This window comes from Humulus lupulus, chromosome 4 (genome assembly GCF_963169125.1).
Source record: "Humulus lupulus chromosome 4, drHumLupu1.1, whole genome shotgun sequence".
In the NCBI taxonomy this organism is placed as follows: domain Eukaryota; kingdom Viridiplantae; phylum Streptophyta; class Magnoliopsida; order Rosales; family Cannabaceae; genus Humulus; species Humulus lupulus.
The window spans coordinates 240239499-240257219 of NC_084796.1; the positions used below are offsets into that span (position 1 = coordinate 240239499).

A 17721-nucleotide genomic window follows, 5' to 3' on the forward strand; every position below is an offset into this window, starting at 1 on the left:
GCAATGGGCCACCCCAGAGGGGTCCTAATCCAAGCCCACCGATCCAGCCTTCAAGTCCACAAAGGCTCGAACAGCCTCAAGCGCCCCATGACGACGTCCCGCTGAACCCTGAGGCGTAGCCACCATCCCAGGCTGGTCGCGGCAATCCCCCACAACAAAGGCAGAATAGGGCCGAGCATCAGCCTCGTAGTCCTAGACGCCGTAGGGGTGATGAGACAAACCTACCGAACAGAGGTCAGTATCCCCCTAGTAACAGGAGGGACTCAGAGTTAGGCTCTGCGGTCCGGGGTCCCCCACGGCACGATGATGCACGGGGACACCACGACCAGTGCAGGCCGCCCTCTAACGCTCGGGACGTTTCAGCCAGGAATGGAAATCGAGGGAACAGTCGATCCCACCATAGCCATTCGAGGTTCAGAGATGGCCATGGATATAATGAGGCTGACTCAGGCAAGGGGAACGCTGGGCGAAGGAATGAAGAAAGAGGTAAAGGCAGGAGCCAGATACCTCAAGATGACCAACCCAATAGATGGGATGCTGGGGGGCAGCCCAAACAAAATAATGTCTTCAACCGGCTCGGGGGTAGCGAGCAGCGGAGAAGAGACGAGGATTTGCGTGACGTACTTAACGATCGCCGCGAGCGGCATGGCGAGAACGTCCCCCCAGCAACAGAGGCCACAGCGATTCCTGCCGCTGTACAGGCCCAGATAGACGCCCTCAACCAGGTAGTGCATCAGCTGGTCGGGGGAAGGACATCTTACATCGACCACGATAGGAGGAAAGGCACTCCTTTCGTACAGAGTATAGCTAATGCCGAAACTCCAAGCAAGTTCAAAATGCCTACACTCCCAAACTTTGACGGGTATGGAGACCCAGTGTCCCATGTCAACAAGTTTGAAATTCAAATGGACATTCAGAAAGTGTCCGAAGATGCTCGGTGCAGGATCTTCCCTGCAACACTTTCTGAAGCCGCGCAAGAATGGTTTTTTAAGTTCATGGATGCATATTCAGGCTACAACCAGATTAGCATGCACCCCCCTGACGAGGATCACACCAGCTTTCGGACCGATACGGGCCTGTACTGTTACAAAGTAATGCCCTTCGGACTGAAAAACGCAGGTGCGACTTACCAGCGACTAGTCAACCACATGTTTAAGGAGCAAATCAGAGTAAACATGGAGGTATATGTGGACGACATGCTGGTAAATTCTAAAATGATAGAAGGACATGTGAGGGATTTACAAGAGTGCTTTGATGTATTGAACAAATACAAGATGAAGTTAAATCCCCTCAAATGTTCCTTCGGAGTTGGATCAGGGAAGTTTTTAGGGTTTATTGTAAATTCGAGAGGAATCGAGGCCAACCCCGACAAGATAAAAGCCCTGATCAACATGAAATCGCCAGAAAGGATCAAAGATGTACAAAGTTTAACTGGGAGAATCGCGGCCCTAAGCAGATTTATCTCGAAATCAACAGACAAGTGCGTCCTTTTTTTCAACCTACTTAGAGGAAATAAGAAGTTTGAATGGACGGTAGATTGCGAGCAAGCTTTCCAGGCCTTGAAAGCCCATATGGCACAACCTCCCGTCTTATCAAAGCCAATTGAAGGAGAAACTTTGTTTATTTATCTGGCGATTACTGAAGTTGCTGCTAGCGCGGTACTAGTACGAGAGCAGGAAGGCGTACAAAAGGCAGTCTACTATATCAGCAAGAGGCTGATCGGGGCAGAATTGAGATATCCACCAATTGAGAGGTTAGCATATTGCTTAATCCTGGCCTCTAGGAAGCTATGCCCCTACTTTCAAGCCCATCCTATTACAGTTCTAACTGACCAGCCCCTTCGGCAAGTCCTCCAAAAACCGGAGGCGGCTGGGCGATTATTAAAATGGGGTCGAGCTAGGGCAATTCGACATAACTTATTCACCGCGAGCAGCAGTCAAGGGACAAGTTTTGGCTGACCTTATTGCAGAATTCACCGAACTCCCAGACAGCGAACAGTGCGAACAGCCTAAAGCGCCTGAGCCTCAAGACAAAGCTCCTTCGTGGAGGTTATTCACGGATGAGTCGTTCAATGAATCCCACACCGGAGCGGGAGTGATATTGATAACGCCGGAAGGGCATTGATTTCACTGTGCCATTAGGTTCGACTTCACCGCGTCAAATAATGAAGCTGAGTACGAAGCACTCCTCGCTGGATTGAGAATGGCAAATGATATGAGCATAAAGACACTTGATATCTACAGTGATTCACAGCTGGTGGTAAATCAAATTCTAGGGGAATATCAAGCGCGAGGTTTTAAAATGGCGGCGTACCTAAACAAAACAAAAGACCTGCTGGCCCAGTTCGCGAAGTACACCCTCCAGCAAATCCTGCGAGATCAGAATTCAAACGCAGATGCCTTAGCCAAACTTGCGAGCGCGAAGGATGCTGACACTTTGAACATCGTGCCAGTAGAGAGACTGAGTAAACCAAGCATACAAGCGGTCAAATCCAGTATGGAGATTCGGATAGAAGATACATGGATGGCACCTTATTTGGAGTATCTGACAAATGGTACGTTACCAACAGACAGAAACAAAGCCAGAACTTTACAAAGGCGAGCTGCTAGGTACATACTGGTCGATTGTGTTATGTACCGAAGAGGATATTCCTTGCCATTACTCAGATGCGTTACACCAGAAAAAGCTAAGGAACTCATGAAAGAGGTGCATGAAGGCTTCTGCGGGGATCATGCTGGGGGGCAGAGTTTGGCAAAAAAGATTCTGAGGCAAGGCTACTTCTGGCCAACTATGAACGAGGATTCGATGGAGTTTGTACGAAGATGCGATAAATGTCAAAGATTCTCCAAGATTCCACGAGCAGCTCCAAACGAATTAAAACAAATGCAAAGTCCGTGGCCTTTTGCAGTATGGGGGATAGATTTGATTGGATCCCTACCTACAGGGAAAGGCGGAGTAAAGTACGCAGTCATAGCCGTCGATTACTTCACCAAATGGGCCGAAGCTGAGCCGCTCGCTACCATCACAACCAAGAAAGTCCTTGACTTCATTATCAAGAACATTGTCTGTCGATATGGTTTGCCTAGGAAGATAGTTTCAGACAACGGAACCCAGTTTGATAGCGATTTATTCACCGATTTCTGCGAAAGACATGGAGTCATTAAAAGCTTTTCTTCAGTTACACACCCCCAGGCGAATGGGCAGGTCGAAGCTGTGAATAAAACCCTTAAAGACACCTTCAAGAAGAGGCTTGAAGAAGCTAAGGGAGCGTGGCCGGGGCAATTGCCTGCAGTCCTCTGGTCGTATAGAACGTCTCACCGAACAGCGACAGGACATACCCCATTTTCCTTAGCCTATGGATATGAGGCAATGTTGCCTGTCGAATTAGATCCCCCCTCACATCGACGTCTAACATACGACCAGGACCAGAACAACCAATTGATGATGGAATCCCTAGACTCGATTGATGAAATACGGGGGAAGGCCCAACTCCGAGTTGTTGCATACCAACAAAAAGTCGCCCAGTACTTTAACTCCAAAGTTAAAGAAAGAAAATTTAACGTCGGAGACTTGGTGCTACGACGAGTTTTCTTAAACACCCGCGACCCCACTGCTGGAGTACTCGGACCTAATTGGGAAGGACCTTACCAGATTGAAGAGGTCCTTCATCCGGGCACCTACAAACTTGCACGCTTGAACGGAGATCTCGTTCCACGTTATTGGAATGGAGAACACCTGCGCAAGTACTATCAATGAACAGTCCTTTCTAAAGGACTGGCTTGTATTAAATTTTACTTTTTTACAAGTTTAGCAAAGAGGGTTAGCCACGCTGTATGGCTAACCGCTCGTATATGTAAGATTCTATTTCATAATCACTCGTAAAGACATGTTTAGTCCATTATTAATACGAGATTATAAGGGACTGTGCGCAGCCAGTCATTCTTGCCAACCTTTGTGAATTTATATTTACAAGTATTTGTTCATTACGTGTGTTGTTTTGCTGTATTACAAGTATTACTTTTTCACCCGAGCAGAAATGTTCGAATAGGTCGTGGTCAAGGCAAGTGACCAAGGACCTAAAGCTCCTCGATCACTTGGGGGGCATATAAGGCACGTCGATGGCAAAGCATACCGTGAGGTATGTAAACACATGAACAAAATGAGTGAAAGCATGCTAAGGTACTTAGAAGTATTTTTCAAAATTTGTATTTTTTTAAATCATGCCAAAGTACTATGCTAAGTTCGGGCATACGGACAAATGTTATAAATGAAAATGTTATAGCATCATGCAATCTTTTACACCGCAAGCATCACTGCTTTGATGTAATTGTTCAAGTAAAAGAAAAAAGATTTACTGCCCGTGCAGCAAAGTTTAAAATATTGTCTTTACATCACGACCCGTGGGTCATGAAATCAAAAGAAAAAATAAATGAAAAAGCTTAAGAGGCATTGGGAGCAGGAGGGTCCTTAGCAGCATTCTGGGTGGCAGCATCCTCAGCAGCCCCTTCTTCCTCTGCGCTAGCGATGCTTGGGGAAGCAGGAATCCTTGCTCTTGCCTCCTCTTCAGCCAGTTGGGCAGTGCAGCGAGCCAGCTCGGCAACCCTTATATCCTCTGAAAGATAGCTGAAGTCGGCTCCCTGATTGTGTTTCCAGAAGTTGTAGAAACATCGGAGCGTCGTCCTTTTGTACCTTTCCAGATTTTTGGAGTTGTCAAGCTCCAGTTGCTTCACTTTTCCCTCAAGAGTGGCGATGGCCTCGTCCTTGGACTTAAGCACCTCTTCCAACCTTTTGACTTCGCGAAGATGGGTTCGGCTGGCATCTTGATAATCCTGCCTCGACTTTATCGCAGCTGCCTTTGCAGCTTCAGCCTCCGACAACTTGGTCACCGCAGCATCCCTCTGTTGAGCCATCGCCTCCAACTCCTTAGTATGCCTAGCCTTTGCAGCTGAAAGGTCCTCGGCTGCTTTCACCTGATACCTCTCGATGGCCTTTGCCCTAGCCTGTTCGATGGTGGCTTGGGTGCGGGCAGTGGTGGCAGACAGCAATGCCTGAGGATAGAGGATAAAAGTTAAAACCTGTGGCAAAGACTAAAAGACTAAGGCCAAAAGGATTAAAGAAGTACTTACGCTGGCTATTTCGTTCAAGGTCCTGTTCAGGATCAGGTCGACCGTCATATTTTCTGCCTAAACCATTGCATCCTTGACGCGGTCATTTTTCCTGATGAACGCAATGTGGTCTTTTGCTACTCGTACGGCATGGCTCGAGAGTTTGGCCCCAAGGGTCTCTTCCCGCCTGTCTTGTTCCCTGCTGGGCGCAGCCGGAGGAGGGTTCTTTGGAGCCGGAGGAGGGATCTTTGGAACGGGAGGAGTCTCTTTCTCGGTAGGGGCCGGAGGATGAATAGAAGTTTGCCCAGCTGGCACGTCCCTGGGAGGGTCCTCTGTTCGACTTTTCTTGGCCAGTCTCTGGCTTGTTTCGCCAGTTTGTCTCCGTGACGACTTCCTTCGGAGCTGAGGAACTTCTTCTTCCTCCTCAACATTGTATAGATCGAAGACGTTGGGAGTGGCCATATCTGCACACAAGAAAAAACATGCAATGGGTAAAGATAAAAGCAGATGAAGAATCTCTATCAAAACAAAAAAGAAGGTCACAAAGTTAGTACCCGAGCTACAAATACTGGTCGCTATACTATTGGCTCTATTAGTCATACACTCACTATTTGGCACGAAGAAGTCTGGCCCTAGATTTGGAGTATATGTAAAGTTGCCATCCCCGTCAAACAGATGACAGGGAATTGGCAAACTATTTAAAAGCAAGATAATTTTACCGTTCTCATCAAAGGACTCCCCCAGGTCCACAACTGGCTTTTTGGCCTTTTGTTTCCCCTTGCCTTGGGGAGCAGAAGACCTCTCTACGGAAGGATTGCCTGTGGGCTCCCTGATTAAAACCCCCGTTGGCCTCCTTCTAGGAGGAGACGCAGGAGGTTGCTGCTCGGGAACCCCCTCGGCAGTGGCATCGTCTACCACGGACCCTCTTGTTTCATGGCGAGGAGCTAGGAGGCCAGACAACCTCAGGTTTTCATCAGTAACCAGGGTCTTGACGCTTTTTGCTGCGTCGGTCATCCTGGCCAAAGTATTGGACCTCAACACCATGTCTGGTGTTGGGGTCGAACATAACCATGGGCCTGAAAGAGAGATTACAGTTTGAGAAAAATGGAAGGAGACACCTTGATTAAAAGTATCGACCAGTCAAAAACGGCATTTACCTCCTCGAGCGAAGGCCAGGTTGTTGCTGGTTATGTCCGGTGTAAGGAAGTACTCCTTACTGTATTGCCCCACGTTCGATATATGCGTGGTGTCACTCAGGAACATCCGGTTGGTCTCCTGGTGACAGAAGTGGAAGAAACCCGTTCCATATTGTTGCGGGTTGGATTTGAGGTCAAAAAGATAATTGACCTCATGAGGGGTAGGTTCTGGCCATTTCTTGAGTTTGTACAGGATATAGAGTGCGACCAGCATTCTATATCCATTTGGAGTAATTTGGAAGGGGGCGACACCGAAATAATTGGCCACCCCCTCATAAAAAGGATGTAGAGGGAGGTAAGCCCCCGCCTCTAAGTGATACCGAGACCAGGCACTATATATGCCCCCAGGGAGGTTAGCCCTTTGGTCTACGACAGGAATTGTAATGGAAACCCCTGTAAGAGGGTATTTCCTGAAGTAATTAGCAACCATCCGAAGGGTCACTGAGCTGGTCGGGGAAGTATACCACTCGACATCAGGCAGATTCTGATGGCGGGGGCGGGCCCTGGTTTGGATATTAGGATCAGGAGCAGGATTTTCTCGACCACTGGTCGAGGGAACCCTAGCCTGCGAATCAGGCTGGGCAGGAAGGTTTGGACTATTTTCAGACTCAGGCCTTTTCTTGCCTACGGATTTGGAACGGGCCATTTGAGGAGGAGAAGGACGAGGTCTAGTAGAGGGTCGTGAGAAGGGAATCTCGTGAACTTGGTCGGCCGGTTGTTCTTCGCCCTCGAGCAGCTGGGCGAGAAGGTCGTCGTCGATGGATCGTTCACCTCCCCACAAATCTGGCATCAATGTCTGCAAACAGAAGAATGGGGAGGTGAGGGTAAAGAATTTTTGAAGGCTTTTTAGAATAACGCTGGTCGTGTATAAAAGCCAAGCTTTTGTACAACAGCATTCTAACGAAAAGCTAAATTTTCCGCACGAACAGTTTGAAAGACGGATCAAAGGGTGAAAGTAAAAAGTTTTTTCAAGAAAGCTTTTTCAACTCCCCTTAGGGCGGGAAAAACCTATTTTCCAACTAGCCTAAAGATCGAACTTTCACTTCGATTTTACGTCCTAAAAGTATGATCCTGACTATTAAACTAACTCGTAACCCTTTTTTGCCTACAAAACATTCTATTCACAAGCGTCTCAAACCAGAAACAGATAAACTCAAACAGTCAACATACAGAAGCATGCACCACGAAAATTTGAAGCATAAGAATTCGAAAGCTTACCAAGAAAATGATCGTGGAGATGGAGAAAGGGCCTTCGGAGATCAAGAAACTCTCAGTCTGAGTGATACAGAAGAAACGGTCTCAGGGGACGATTAAAGCTCTGGTATTTAGGGTTTCTTGAGAAGGCAATGGCGTGCGTAAAAAGAAAAGGAAGATTTAGAAGGTATTATATAAGTTTGTCTGTGGCATTAAAAAAGTGTAATCATCAGTTTCCCTTTTTCGAAGTATGGGGAAGCGGAATGGCCGTCGAATTATTTATGGGGAACCGAAAAGACGTGATTAGACAGAAGTAGGTTACTTTTTCCAAGAACACGCGAAGGGTTCTGACACGTAAGGCGGGGTTACCGAAGAGTTGTTCGTTCAAAAGTTTATTTATTGCTCGTGATAAATAAACTTGGGGGGAAAATATTATCCAAAAAATTAGCATTGATGACGTGGCAAGTGATCCCTGGACACGTGGCTGACACCTGGAAAGGCTCTGCTAGAGTATCGACCAGAAGACGCATTAGAAGCAGTAAGCAGCCCAGTTTTACTTGCGACCAGTCTGGTCGATAGTTCCGCATACAAAGCATGAAGATCTTTGTAAATTCCGAATTTAACTCACACAATCTCCTGAGTATCCGATAATTCAGGAAAGAATATCTGTAACAATCTTTTGTAATCCCCCTTGATCCTATAAATAGCAAAAGATAGCTCAAGGAAGGGACTTTTGGTTTTTGAATTATTTGAGACTAGAGGAATTCTCCTTGAATATTGTATTGTTCCTCAGAGGTTAGTGAAACTCATTGAACCCTTGTTCTTTGATCACCCCTTTGATTCACAGATCAATAACAGTCTAAGTGGACGTAGGTTATTACCAGATCCTGGGGCCGAACCACTATAAAAACGTCGTGTTGTTATTATTTTTTGTCATTACGTTCTTCTCTACACATTCATTCATATCAAGCATATTCTGACTCCGTGTCAGTTGGCCAAATCCTGGGTCAACAGAACCCTTTACAACCTTTAAGGAGTTGTCATCAATCTTAATTGTACAACCTTTATTAGTCAAAGCACCAATTGAAGGCAAATTCCTTTTCAAATCAGGGACATGCCTGACATTTGTAATAGTTCTTTGAACATTGTCATGTATCTTGATGATCACAGACCCAATGCCTTTGATTGATCAAGCTTTGTTATCACCAAGTAAGACTGTCCCATTAATCTTTTCTTCAAGGTTACTGAATAGGCCTTTATCTAGACACATGTGAAAGGTGCAGCCCGAATCAAAAACCCAATCCTTTCCTGATTCTGAACTTGAGACAACAAGTACATCAGCCGAGTCATATCCATCAGATGCAATGCTTGCTTCACCTTTGTCCCCTTTGTCATTTCTGTCTCAGCTCTTGTCTCTATTATTCTTGTTCTTTAAGGCATAACATTCATCTTTGTAGTGACCCTCCTTTTTACAGTAGTTGCATTTCTTTCCATGTCTGAATCTTGATTTAAACTGATGTCCACCATGACTGTTATTACCACCATTATTCTGATAGGTTCCATGATGATTACTGGAATTTTTGTGATTTCTGTAGCCTCTGAATTCTCTATTTCAGATCTCCCTTGAGCAATTAAACCCTCTCCACTAGAGTCCATTCTGTCATCTGATTTCTTTTGATATTCCTTGGAGTTCAAAGCAACTTTGACTTCAGACATGGTGAGAGTTTCTTTTCCATAAAGCATTGTGTCAACAAAGTGCTCATATGATTTAGGCAGAGAGCTCAGCAGTACAATTCCTTGAACTTCATCATCAATCTTGACACCAATGTTCTGTAGCTCAAGGATAATCTTGTTGAATTCGTTTAGGTGCTTCCTAAGTTCTTTGTTCTCCTCCATTCTCAAAGTGTATAATCTTTTCTTCAGATACAATTTGTTTGCCAGAGTTTTCTTCAAGTAGATCGATGCAAGTGTGCTCCAAAGTCCACTTGTCGTAGCTCCATGAGAGACCTCTCGTAAAATTTCATCACCAAGGCTCAAGAGAATGGCATTGTGAGCCTTTGTTTCCGGTTCTTGAATTTTGTTTCCAAAGTTCTTTGAATGCACCCATCTCAATAGCTTCGCACAATCCATGATGAACCAGTAGAGCTTTCATTTTGATTCTCCACAGACTAAAGTCATTTTCCCCTGTGAACTTGTCAACTTCGAACTTAGCTGTACTCATTCTTGAAATGAATCTTGATCAACAATGTTGGCTGTTCTTGAACTTCAATGTCGAACCTGGGCTGTGATACCACTTGTGGTGATTAACCACAACAAACAAGAACACCAAATAAGTAGATCATTGAACAAGAATGAAAAACAAAACAATGTACAGAAAAGTAAATCAACACAAGAACTTACGTGGTTCGATCTAGAGCATTAGCACTCTAGTTTACTCCACGGGGAAACAGCCAAAGTAGGCTTCAATATATTGAGCAGAAGCAATGTACAACAATGGAGATTCATTCCTTACAATGTTCAAGTTCCCAAACTAAGGAACAAAGAATTAAAGAACAATATACAAGAACTCTCTCTCTCTTAAACTGAAAGCCAAAATCAGAAGAAAAACATCTAACTTCAAAACTAGTCAAAGCTGGTATATATAGCCGAATAAAGAGATACCAAGAGCCTTGCTAACTAATTAACTAACTAACAGAAGCCTTTTAATTTATAGAGTGAGCTGAGTTGGACAAAACTTAAGTAATATGAACCAACATCCACAATTTATTTTAATATTCTTGATATATTTTATATTTTTGTAGTATATTTGCAACATTTTTAAAGATATCAAATTTTATTTGGGATAGTGTTGTATGGATACAATATACCCTCAAAAAAGCTATTTGGGGGTATTTTAATCATAATTTTTTTTCATGGCGGTGTTTATTGTAATTTGTAGTTATAGTGATCCACTTGCAAATTTTCAAGAAATTTAGAATAGTTTACACTGTCGAAAACAGAGTTCAAAACAATTTCTTTTACACGTATAAAATAACAAATGCGTATGCAACAAACTATTTGAACTTTGTTTTCGGTGTTGTAAACTATTTCAAATATATTGAAAATTTACAAAAAAATCACTATAATTATAATAAACACCACCTTAAAAAAAAATTGGGATAAAAACAACCTCAAATGTCATTTTTGGGGGCTTATTATACCAATACAGCATAGAGGCGTGCTGTATCACAGACGCCCCCATAATAATTTGAATTATATATAGTCTAATAACTTTTATGTAATTCAATTTTTTTATATATTAAAATTTAATTTATTAAATATATAGGTTCCCCTGTCCCGTATGAATCCATGCTATGCTGCTCAACTTACTAAGACACTTGAAGTAGGTACGTATTAACATACTGTACATTCTTTAAATCGATCAGCCTAATGTGTCGAAATATTCAATTGTATATGAGTTGGAGAAGATGCCTAAAAATCCCACGTTAAATGTTATGAGTTAAAAGAATTTGATTGGTATATTGGTAGAAATGGGAATATGTTAAAAGAGGAGTTGAATTCCTCTTGCAAATACGATGCGCTTATTTGAAGCTCTTTTTTCAACAGGCACAACACTACACAACAGTCAACAAAGATAGAGTCACAACACTCGAGGTAATTTTCATGCTTTATATACTTATTTAAGGAATAAATTATGATCAAATTCATGATCTGGAGATAATTATGTCTACTCTTTACGATATAATAATCAACAATGCGTACCATAGCCCAGTCTATTTTTTCAAAATTTCATAATACTTTTCTTGAATATTAACATTTTCAGGGGTTTGAATACCCATTTTGCATCTCTCTCCATTTTTTGCTTAAATAAGAGCAGCATTAAGATTTTATACCATATATGAATAGTATGTCATTAGAACTAAATTAGACAAACTTAAAAACGCCAAACTTTTAAAAACTTGGCTCAAATAAATTTCATAAATGAATTACCCATAAAATTCTGGGAAAAACAAGTCTCATAATCTGCCAAAAGTAGCACTGGAAGGCATTTCTCACGCGGGTCGGATAGCGGGTCTTGTTTGGACCCGGCTGAAGGTTGAAGATGGAGCGCGTGTACACGCGCTCCAGGCCTATTTTTTATTTTTAAAAGAACTATTAAATATATATAGGGTACATGTTGGTGGATAATTAACTTTCTTTTAGCTGTGCTCATAAATGAGGACAAACGCTTGAGCACTTGTTAATAGTTTCTTATCGCTTTTTTTCCCTCTGAAGAAATCACTGAAAAAAATTAAGAACATATATAATCTTATATAGTTATGGCCAAACTACCCATTCCTAACGAGGTCAGTAAGATATGGAGCGAATGGCAACTCAGGTGCTGTATCATCTTTAGCCTCTTCCTTCAGGCTTTTCTAGTGTGCTTTGCACCCTTGAGACAGCGATCAAGAAGCACATTGCTTCTTTTCTTGGTCTGGTCGGCTTATTTGCTGGCAGACTGGGTGGCCGCGGCCGCAATCGGTCTCATCATCCAAAGCCAGACCGATCTTTGCGAGTCCAACAATGCATCAGACGACCTTTTCGCTTTCTGGGCTTCGTTTCTTTTGCTTCATCTCGGAGGTCCGAACAGTATAACTTCGTTTGCTCTCGAGGACAATGAGCTCTGGCTACGACATCTTTTCGGACTCGTTTTGCAAGTCTGGGGAGCCGCTTACAGCTTATATATCACGCTCCCTGATAACAAGCTTTTGCTTCCCACGCTCATTGTCTACGTCGTCGGAACCGTCAAGTATGGGGAGAGAACTCGTGCCCTTTACCTTGGTAGCTCGGACAGGTTTGGTGTCAGTTCTTTGCCGGAGCCTGAACCTGGGCCTGACTATGAAGAGGCAGCTGGGGCGGAAGCAGAAGCGGAGGCGGAAGTTGTGACAACTACAAACAACGAGCCGATCCCAGTTGCTGATGATCATCAAGGAAGCACTTTGTCAGGGGATTCTGATGGAACCAAAATGCTTACAATTGCAAATAAGCTATACGAAAGCTTTATTAAGGGTTTCTTTGTTGGTTTGGTTCCTAGTCCAGAATGTCAAGGGTCCAGCCGAAGTACTTTTCTGAGTTTGGATGATGACCATATTGGAGCTTTCAGAATCATGGAATACGAATTGAGCTTCTTGTACGAGAATCTTCACACCAAGGTGGTTATGGCATGTGGACGACTCGGCTACATCTTAGGCTTAATCAGCTTCTGTTTCATTGTCAGTTCTTGCATGATTTTTGCTTTCTCAGTTGATAAACATGAGTTTGACAAGTTTGACACCGGAGTTACTTATGCCTTGCTTTTTGGTGCCATTGTTCTTGATTTCCTATCATTTGTTGAGCTCATTTCTTCAGATTGGAATCTGGCCCTTGTGGCTCAAAGGAAGATCAGCAACTTGATCTGGAGAGTTTGTTACTCGATTAATAATACGAGAAGAAGGTGGTCATCAAGTGGTTGTTGGGTCTTACAATATGATATCATTAGTTATTGCCTTGATGAACGTCCTAGGTGGGTCTATAGGTTGGCTGATTATTTTCATGCAAAGGAAATTGCAGACAAGATTAAAATCGCCTTGTTTTCATCCTCAGCGAAGGCAGATGAAGATGTTAAGGAGTTCATTTTCAAAAGAATGAAAAGGGATTCAGAAAGAAGGCCTGTACCGGCCAGTTCAAAAGACAAGAGTGCGTTTTATAAAGATGGAGTGTACACTGATCAGTTTTTGAATAATCCTCTGAATAATTTGGATACAAATCCTAGTATTTTTAGTGCTCAAATAATGATTAGATTTGTAAACGAAAAACTAGCAAAAGACCTTCTTTCCCAGCACTTAGCTACTGAAATCTATTGTAACACTGTTGTTGAAAGAAGTAGGGACCATGACCAAGGAACAAATGAGAGAAATGATGATGATGCTGCCATAAGAGGTAAAAAAACTTTGAAGTTTTTCTCGAATTACGTGTTTTATCTAATGGTTAGACAACAAAGAAAGGTATGCCAATCTCTGGACTATATCTGGGAGGAAGTACTCCAAGATACCTGTGATGAGATCAAGAGATTTTGTGAAGAGAACAAGATAACAAATCATCGTGAAGCGGTTGAGAAAATGAAGGAAAAATTTAGTAGTGGATATTCGTTGGAGGAACTCAAGGGGGCTCGTGCCAACGCAAGATCAGATAGCAACAAATCAGGTGCTTCTAAATCGGTGTTTCAAGAGGCATGCATCACTGCCAACATTCTCATCTTGTCTGACCACAATTTGAACAGTCTGATGAGTGAGCTATGGAATTTTCTTCTGCAGGCTTCCATGAGTTGCAGACCAATCGTTCTTGCGCAGCAACTTAGTAAAGATGGAGAATTTTTGACTTTCATACCCCTACTAGCAGCTCATTTGGGCTTGTCCCTTCATGATCTCTAGTTCTATAATATATTTATATGTATCAAGGTTTATATTTGCTTTGAAATTATTACTTATATTATAACGTGAATGTGTATATTGTTCACACGCTGCATATCCCATCTTTATTATCTGTTGTACTAACAATTATAATTTTTTTAAAATTTATTCAACTATTCAATCATATTGATTCTAATGTTACAGTACATGATCATCTCTAGAAACTTAAAGAAAAAAACTCAAATCTAGTAGGCTAAATTTGAACATAAAATTGAAATATATGAAAGGCAGAATATTGTTTATAAGAATGAATAAAAGAGAACAACCATACTCTTCACTCAATTTGTTGGTTTTGCGACTAAAGGAAAAAGTAGATTGATATCATGAGTGAAGACTCGTGATTTTCTTGTTCTATCTCCTACACTTTAAATATTCCTTCTTGCTTTTTCTTTGATTGTAGCTCATGCTTAGTAGTCTAGTCAGTACTTCCTCTCTTTTTTTCCTCTTTATTATGCTTTATTTTTGCTTCCCTAATGTGTTTTTTCATAAAAGTGGGGCATCATCTGCTTGGACACCTAATTGGATTTCTTCCCCCTTTTACACCACACATCCCATTCTTAATTTTTCTTTTTCCATCACAAGAGCCACTTTTGGTATCTTTATTGTACCAAAATGAGATTTATGTAATTATGATAATCTACACCAAGCCAAAAAATATATTACTATATCGATGTGGGGGCCCGCACGTACGTATAATTCTGCCAATATTACCAACAATTTACAGTAATAAGTTCTTGTTAGTTTATCATTCTTTGTACAGATAAAGAAAGAAGGAAAAAGGTTAAAGTAAATAGTGTATATTATTCATTTATATCATCTTTATATAAGAAAAGTTACAATATACTTATTACTTGATGTTAATCTTGATATGAAGTAGCTAGACGCATGGAACTACCGATCCCAAACAAGGTGAAGAAGCTATGGGATTCATGGCATCTTCGGGGGCTTATCATCTTAAGCCTTTTTCTCCAATCTTTCTTGGTGTTGTTCGGTTGGCGCAGACAGAGATCTAAAAGCACATTCCTTCTCTTCTTTATCTGGTCGGCTTACTTACTTGCAGATTGGGTTGCTACCGTTGCCATTGGCGCAATCATCAAAACACAAACTGACCTTTGTGATCAGCCAAAGGGAGGTATGGGAGATGACCTCTTGGCATTTTGGGCTTCGTTTCTGTTGCTTCATCTTGGTGGCCCTGATAGCATTACTTCATATGCTCTTGAAGACAACGAGTTTTGGCTTAGACACTTTCTGGGACTCGTATTGCAAGCCATGGCTGCAGCTTATAGTTTATATTTGACAATTCCCACCAACAAGCTTTGGCTCCCTTCTGTTCTAGTCTTTGTGGTTGGAATTTTCAAGTATGGAGAAAGAACCTACGCTCTATATCTTCCAAGTTTCGACAGTTTTGGATCCACTGCCATGAGGGATTCTTCATTGACGAGATCAGGAAAACCAATGGTGCCAATTAGCACTATGCAACAACAAGCCTCCTCTACGACAATTCTTATTCCACCAGCTGAAGTTCTAAAGTTACCTGACTTAAAAAATTTAAATGACATGCAACTACTAGAGGTAGCATGCAAGCTCTTTGGACACTTCAAGGGACTATTTGTTGATAGATTTCTAAGCTTGGATGTTCGATCATCATCCCGGAGTACCTTTTTGGAGGCCGATCACACCAGTGCTTTCAAAGTGGTTGAGAACGAGCTAAGCATCTTGTATGAGGCTCTTCACACCAAAGTGATTGTGGCCTGTCGAACACTTGGCTTCACGCTTCGTTTTATAAGCTTCTGTGCCATTTTGGGAGCTTCTTTACTCTTCTTGTTCACTGAAAAGCACGGTGATGATCTTGATAAGTTTGACATCAAGATTACTTATGCCTTGCTGATTTGTGCCATTGTTCTTGATTTCATGTCTTTTGTTCAGATAGTTTCTTCAGATTGGAGTCCTGGGGCCCTGAAAGGCACTTGGAGGAGATATATTCCTTCGATCATATTCAAAAGAAGAAGATGGTCAGAGTCAATCTCCCAATATAACATGATTAGTTATTGCCTCGATGAACGTCCTATGTCAGTATTTTACAACTTGGCTGGATATTGTCATGCAAGGGAAATTGCAGAAAAGATTAAGATTTCACTCTTTTCGTCGTCGGAGAAGGTCACTGACGAGTTAAAGAAGTTGGTTTTCAATGAGCTAAGAACGAAATCTGAAAAAAAAAGCAATGCAGAGGATGTACTAACGGCATGTGTACACAGAGGTCATTGCGCTCTCTCATCTCCTCGCTGTAGCAACCTTCAATGGAGTGTCAAGATGTTTGAGTATGAGGAAACTCTTCTTTTATGGCATTTAGCTACTGAGCTCTGCTATCATAATAAGGAAACAAAAGACAAGGAGGCCATTGCTAAAACTAAAGGAATCTCCAAGGTTCTTTCAGATTACATGTTCTATCTTTTGGTCATGCAACCTTCAATGTTATCTCCCGTTCTGGGTAATTGGAACGTTGTCTTCCAAGATACATGTGAAGAAGCCAATAGATTTTTCCATAAGTTTGACAAGATATCACTATCATCATCATCATCATCTTATCGTGGTGATTATTCAAAAGCCTGCGAGAAACTCCTGTCAGTGGAAACAAAATCCGATAAATTAGCTGCTGCAGTGAAGCAATTCAAAAGCAAATCAGTGTTGTTCGATTCATGTTACCTTGCCAAAGAGCTCCAAAAAATGGAGGACCAGTGGGAGGTAATGGATCGAATGTGGGTGGAACTAATGTGTTATGCAGCAATTAATTGCTTACCAATTGTCCATGCTCAACAACCAAGCAAGGGTGGAGAGCTATGGACCATCACTTGGTTGTTAATGAACCATCTTGGTTTGGGACTTCAGTTTCTCTACATGAACGAATAAGAATATAAGATTGGAGTACTTATAGAAGGCACCTTCACATTTTGGAGCCCCCTAATAGAATTATATTTAAGGTTCTATAATTTTTTTTTAATTTAACTATTTGTTTTTTATTTTAACCCAACTTCTAGAAGTCCTTAGACTTGAGATGAGATGCCCTATATTTGGGCCATGCCTGCCTGATTTATATAAAGTGACATACTTGAAGATGTAAATTGCAACTAAAACATCATAATTAATTAATATATGTTAGTATTGGGTGGAAAGTCACCACTGCCTCTAAGATTCTAGATTGTTCTAGAAATTTCTATTATTACTAATATTATAATTAAGTTTCATAAAAGTCATAGAACATTCTAGAAGTTTGAAGTGTTTAGAAGAAATGTGATTTGCTAGATTTTTCTAGTCTTTGGGCAAAGCCCACTATCAAGTAGTTTCTAGAGTTCTCTAGCATATTAAAATTGAGTAGTATAAATAGGGACCTTAGGTCCCTTGGAAGGGTGTCAAAGAGTGAGTACACAAAGTGCATCTAAAAGTGTTCCAAAGAGTGTAAGCTAGAGTGTTTAGTGTGTGTGGTCAAGAGTTGTAATCAAGTTTTGGTGTAATTATTTTTGTATCAATAAAGTAATTACGTTTTCACGTGTTGTGGCATCCAATAGTGGTATCAAAGCCGGATCGAGGTCGTACCGAAAGAGTCCTTTGTTGAGTTTCTTAGAGTGATCGTGTGTGGTTTAGTATTACAGAGTTTGCACGATGGATGACCTTCAAGTGGTCGGCGGAATTAAGAAACTTAACAACCAAAATTACAACACGTGGTCGATGCACATGGAGGCA

At 41.9% G+C, this 17721-nt stretch overlaps 2 protein-coding genes across 2 annotated transcripts; both read left to right on the top strand.

Annotated features, from left to right (window-relative positions):
• The first annotated feature begins 11022 nt into the window (after positions 1–11022).
• LOC133831407 (uncharacterized) lies at positions 11023–17170 on the top strand. Its single transcript, XM_062261681.1, has 2 exons — positions 11023–11149; positions 14861–17170. The coding sequence occupies exon 2, from the start codon at positions 14869–14871 to the stop codon at positions 16888–16890; it is 2022 nt and encodes a 673-aa protein (XP_062117665.1). The 5' UTR covers positions 11023–11149; positions 14861–14868; the 3' UTR covers positions 16891–17170.
• Positions 11502–13957, top strand: LOC133831405 (uncharacterized). The gene has a single exon (XM_062261680.1). The coding sequence runs from the start codon at positions 11815–11817 to the stop codon at positions 13942–13944; it is 2130 nt and encodes a 709-aa protein (XP_062117664.1). The 5' UTR covers positions 11502–11814; the 3' UTR covers positions 13945–13957.
• Positions 17171–17721: the final 551 nt, after the last annotated feature.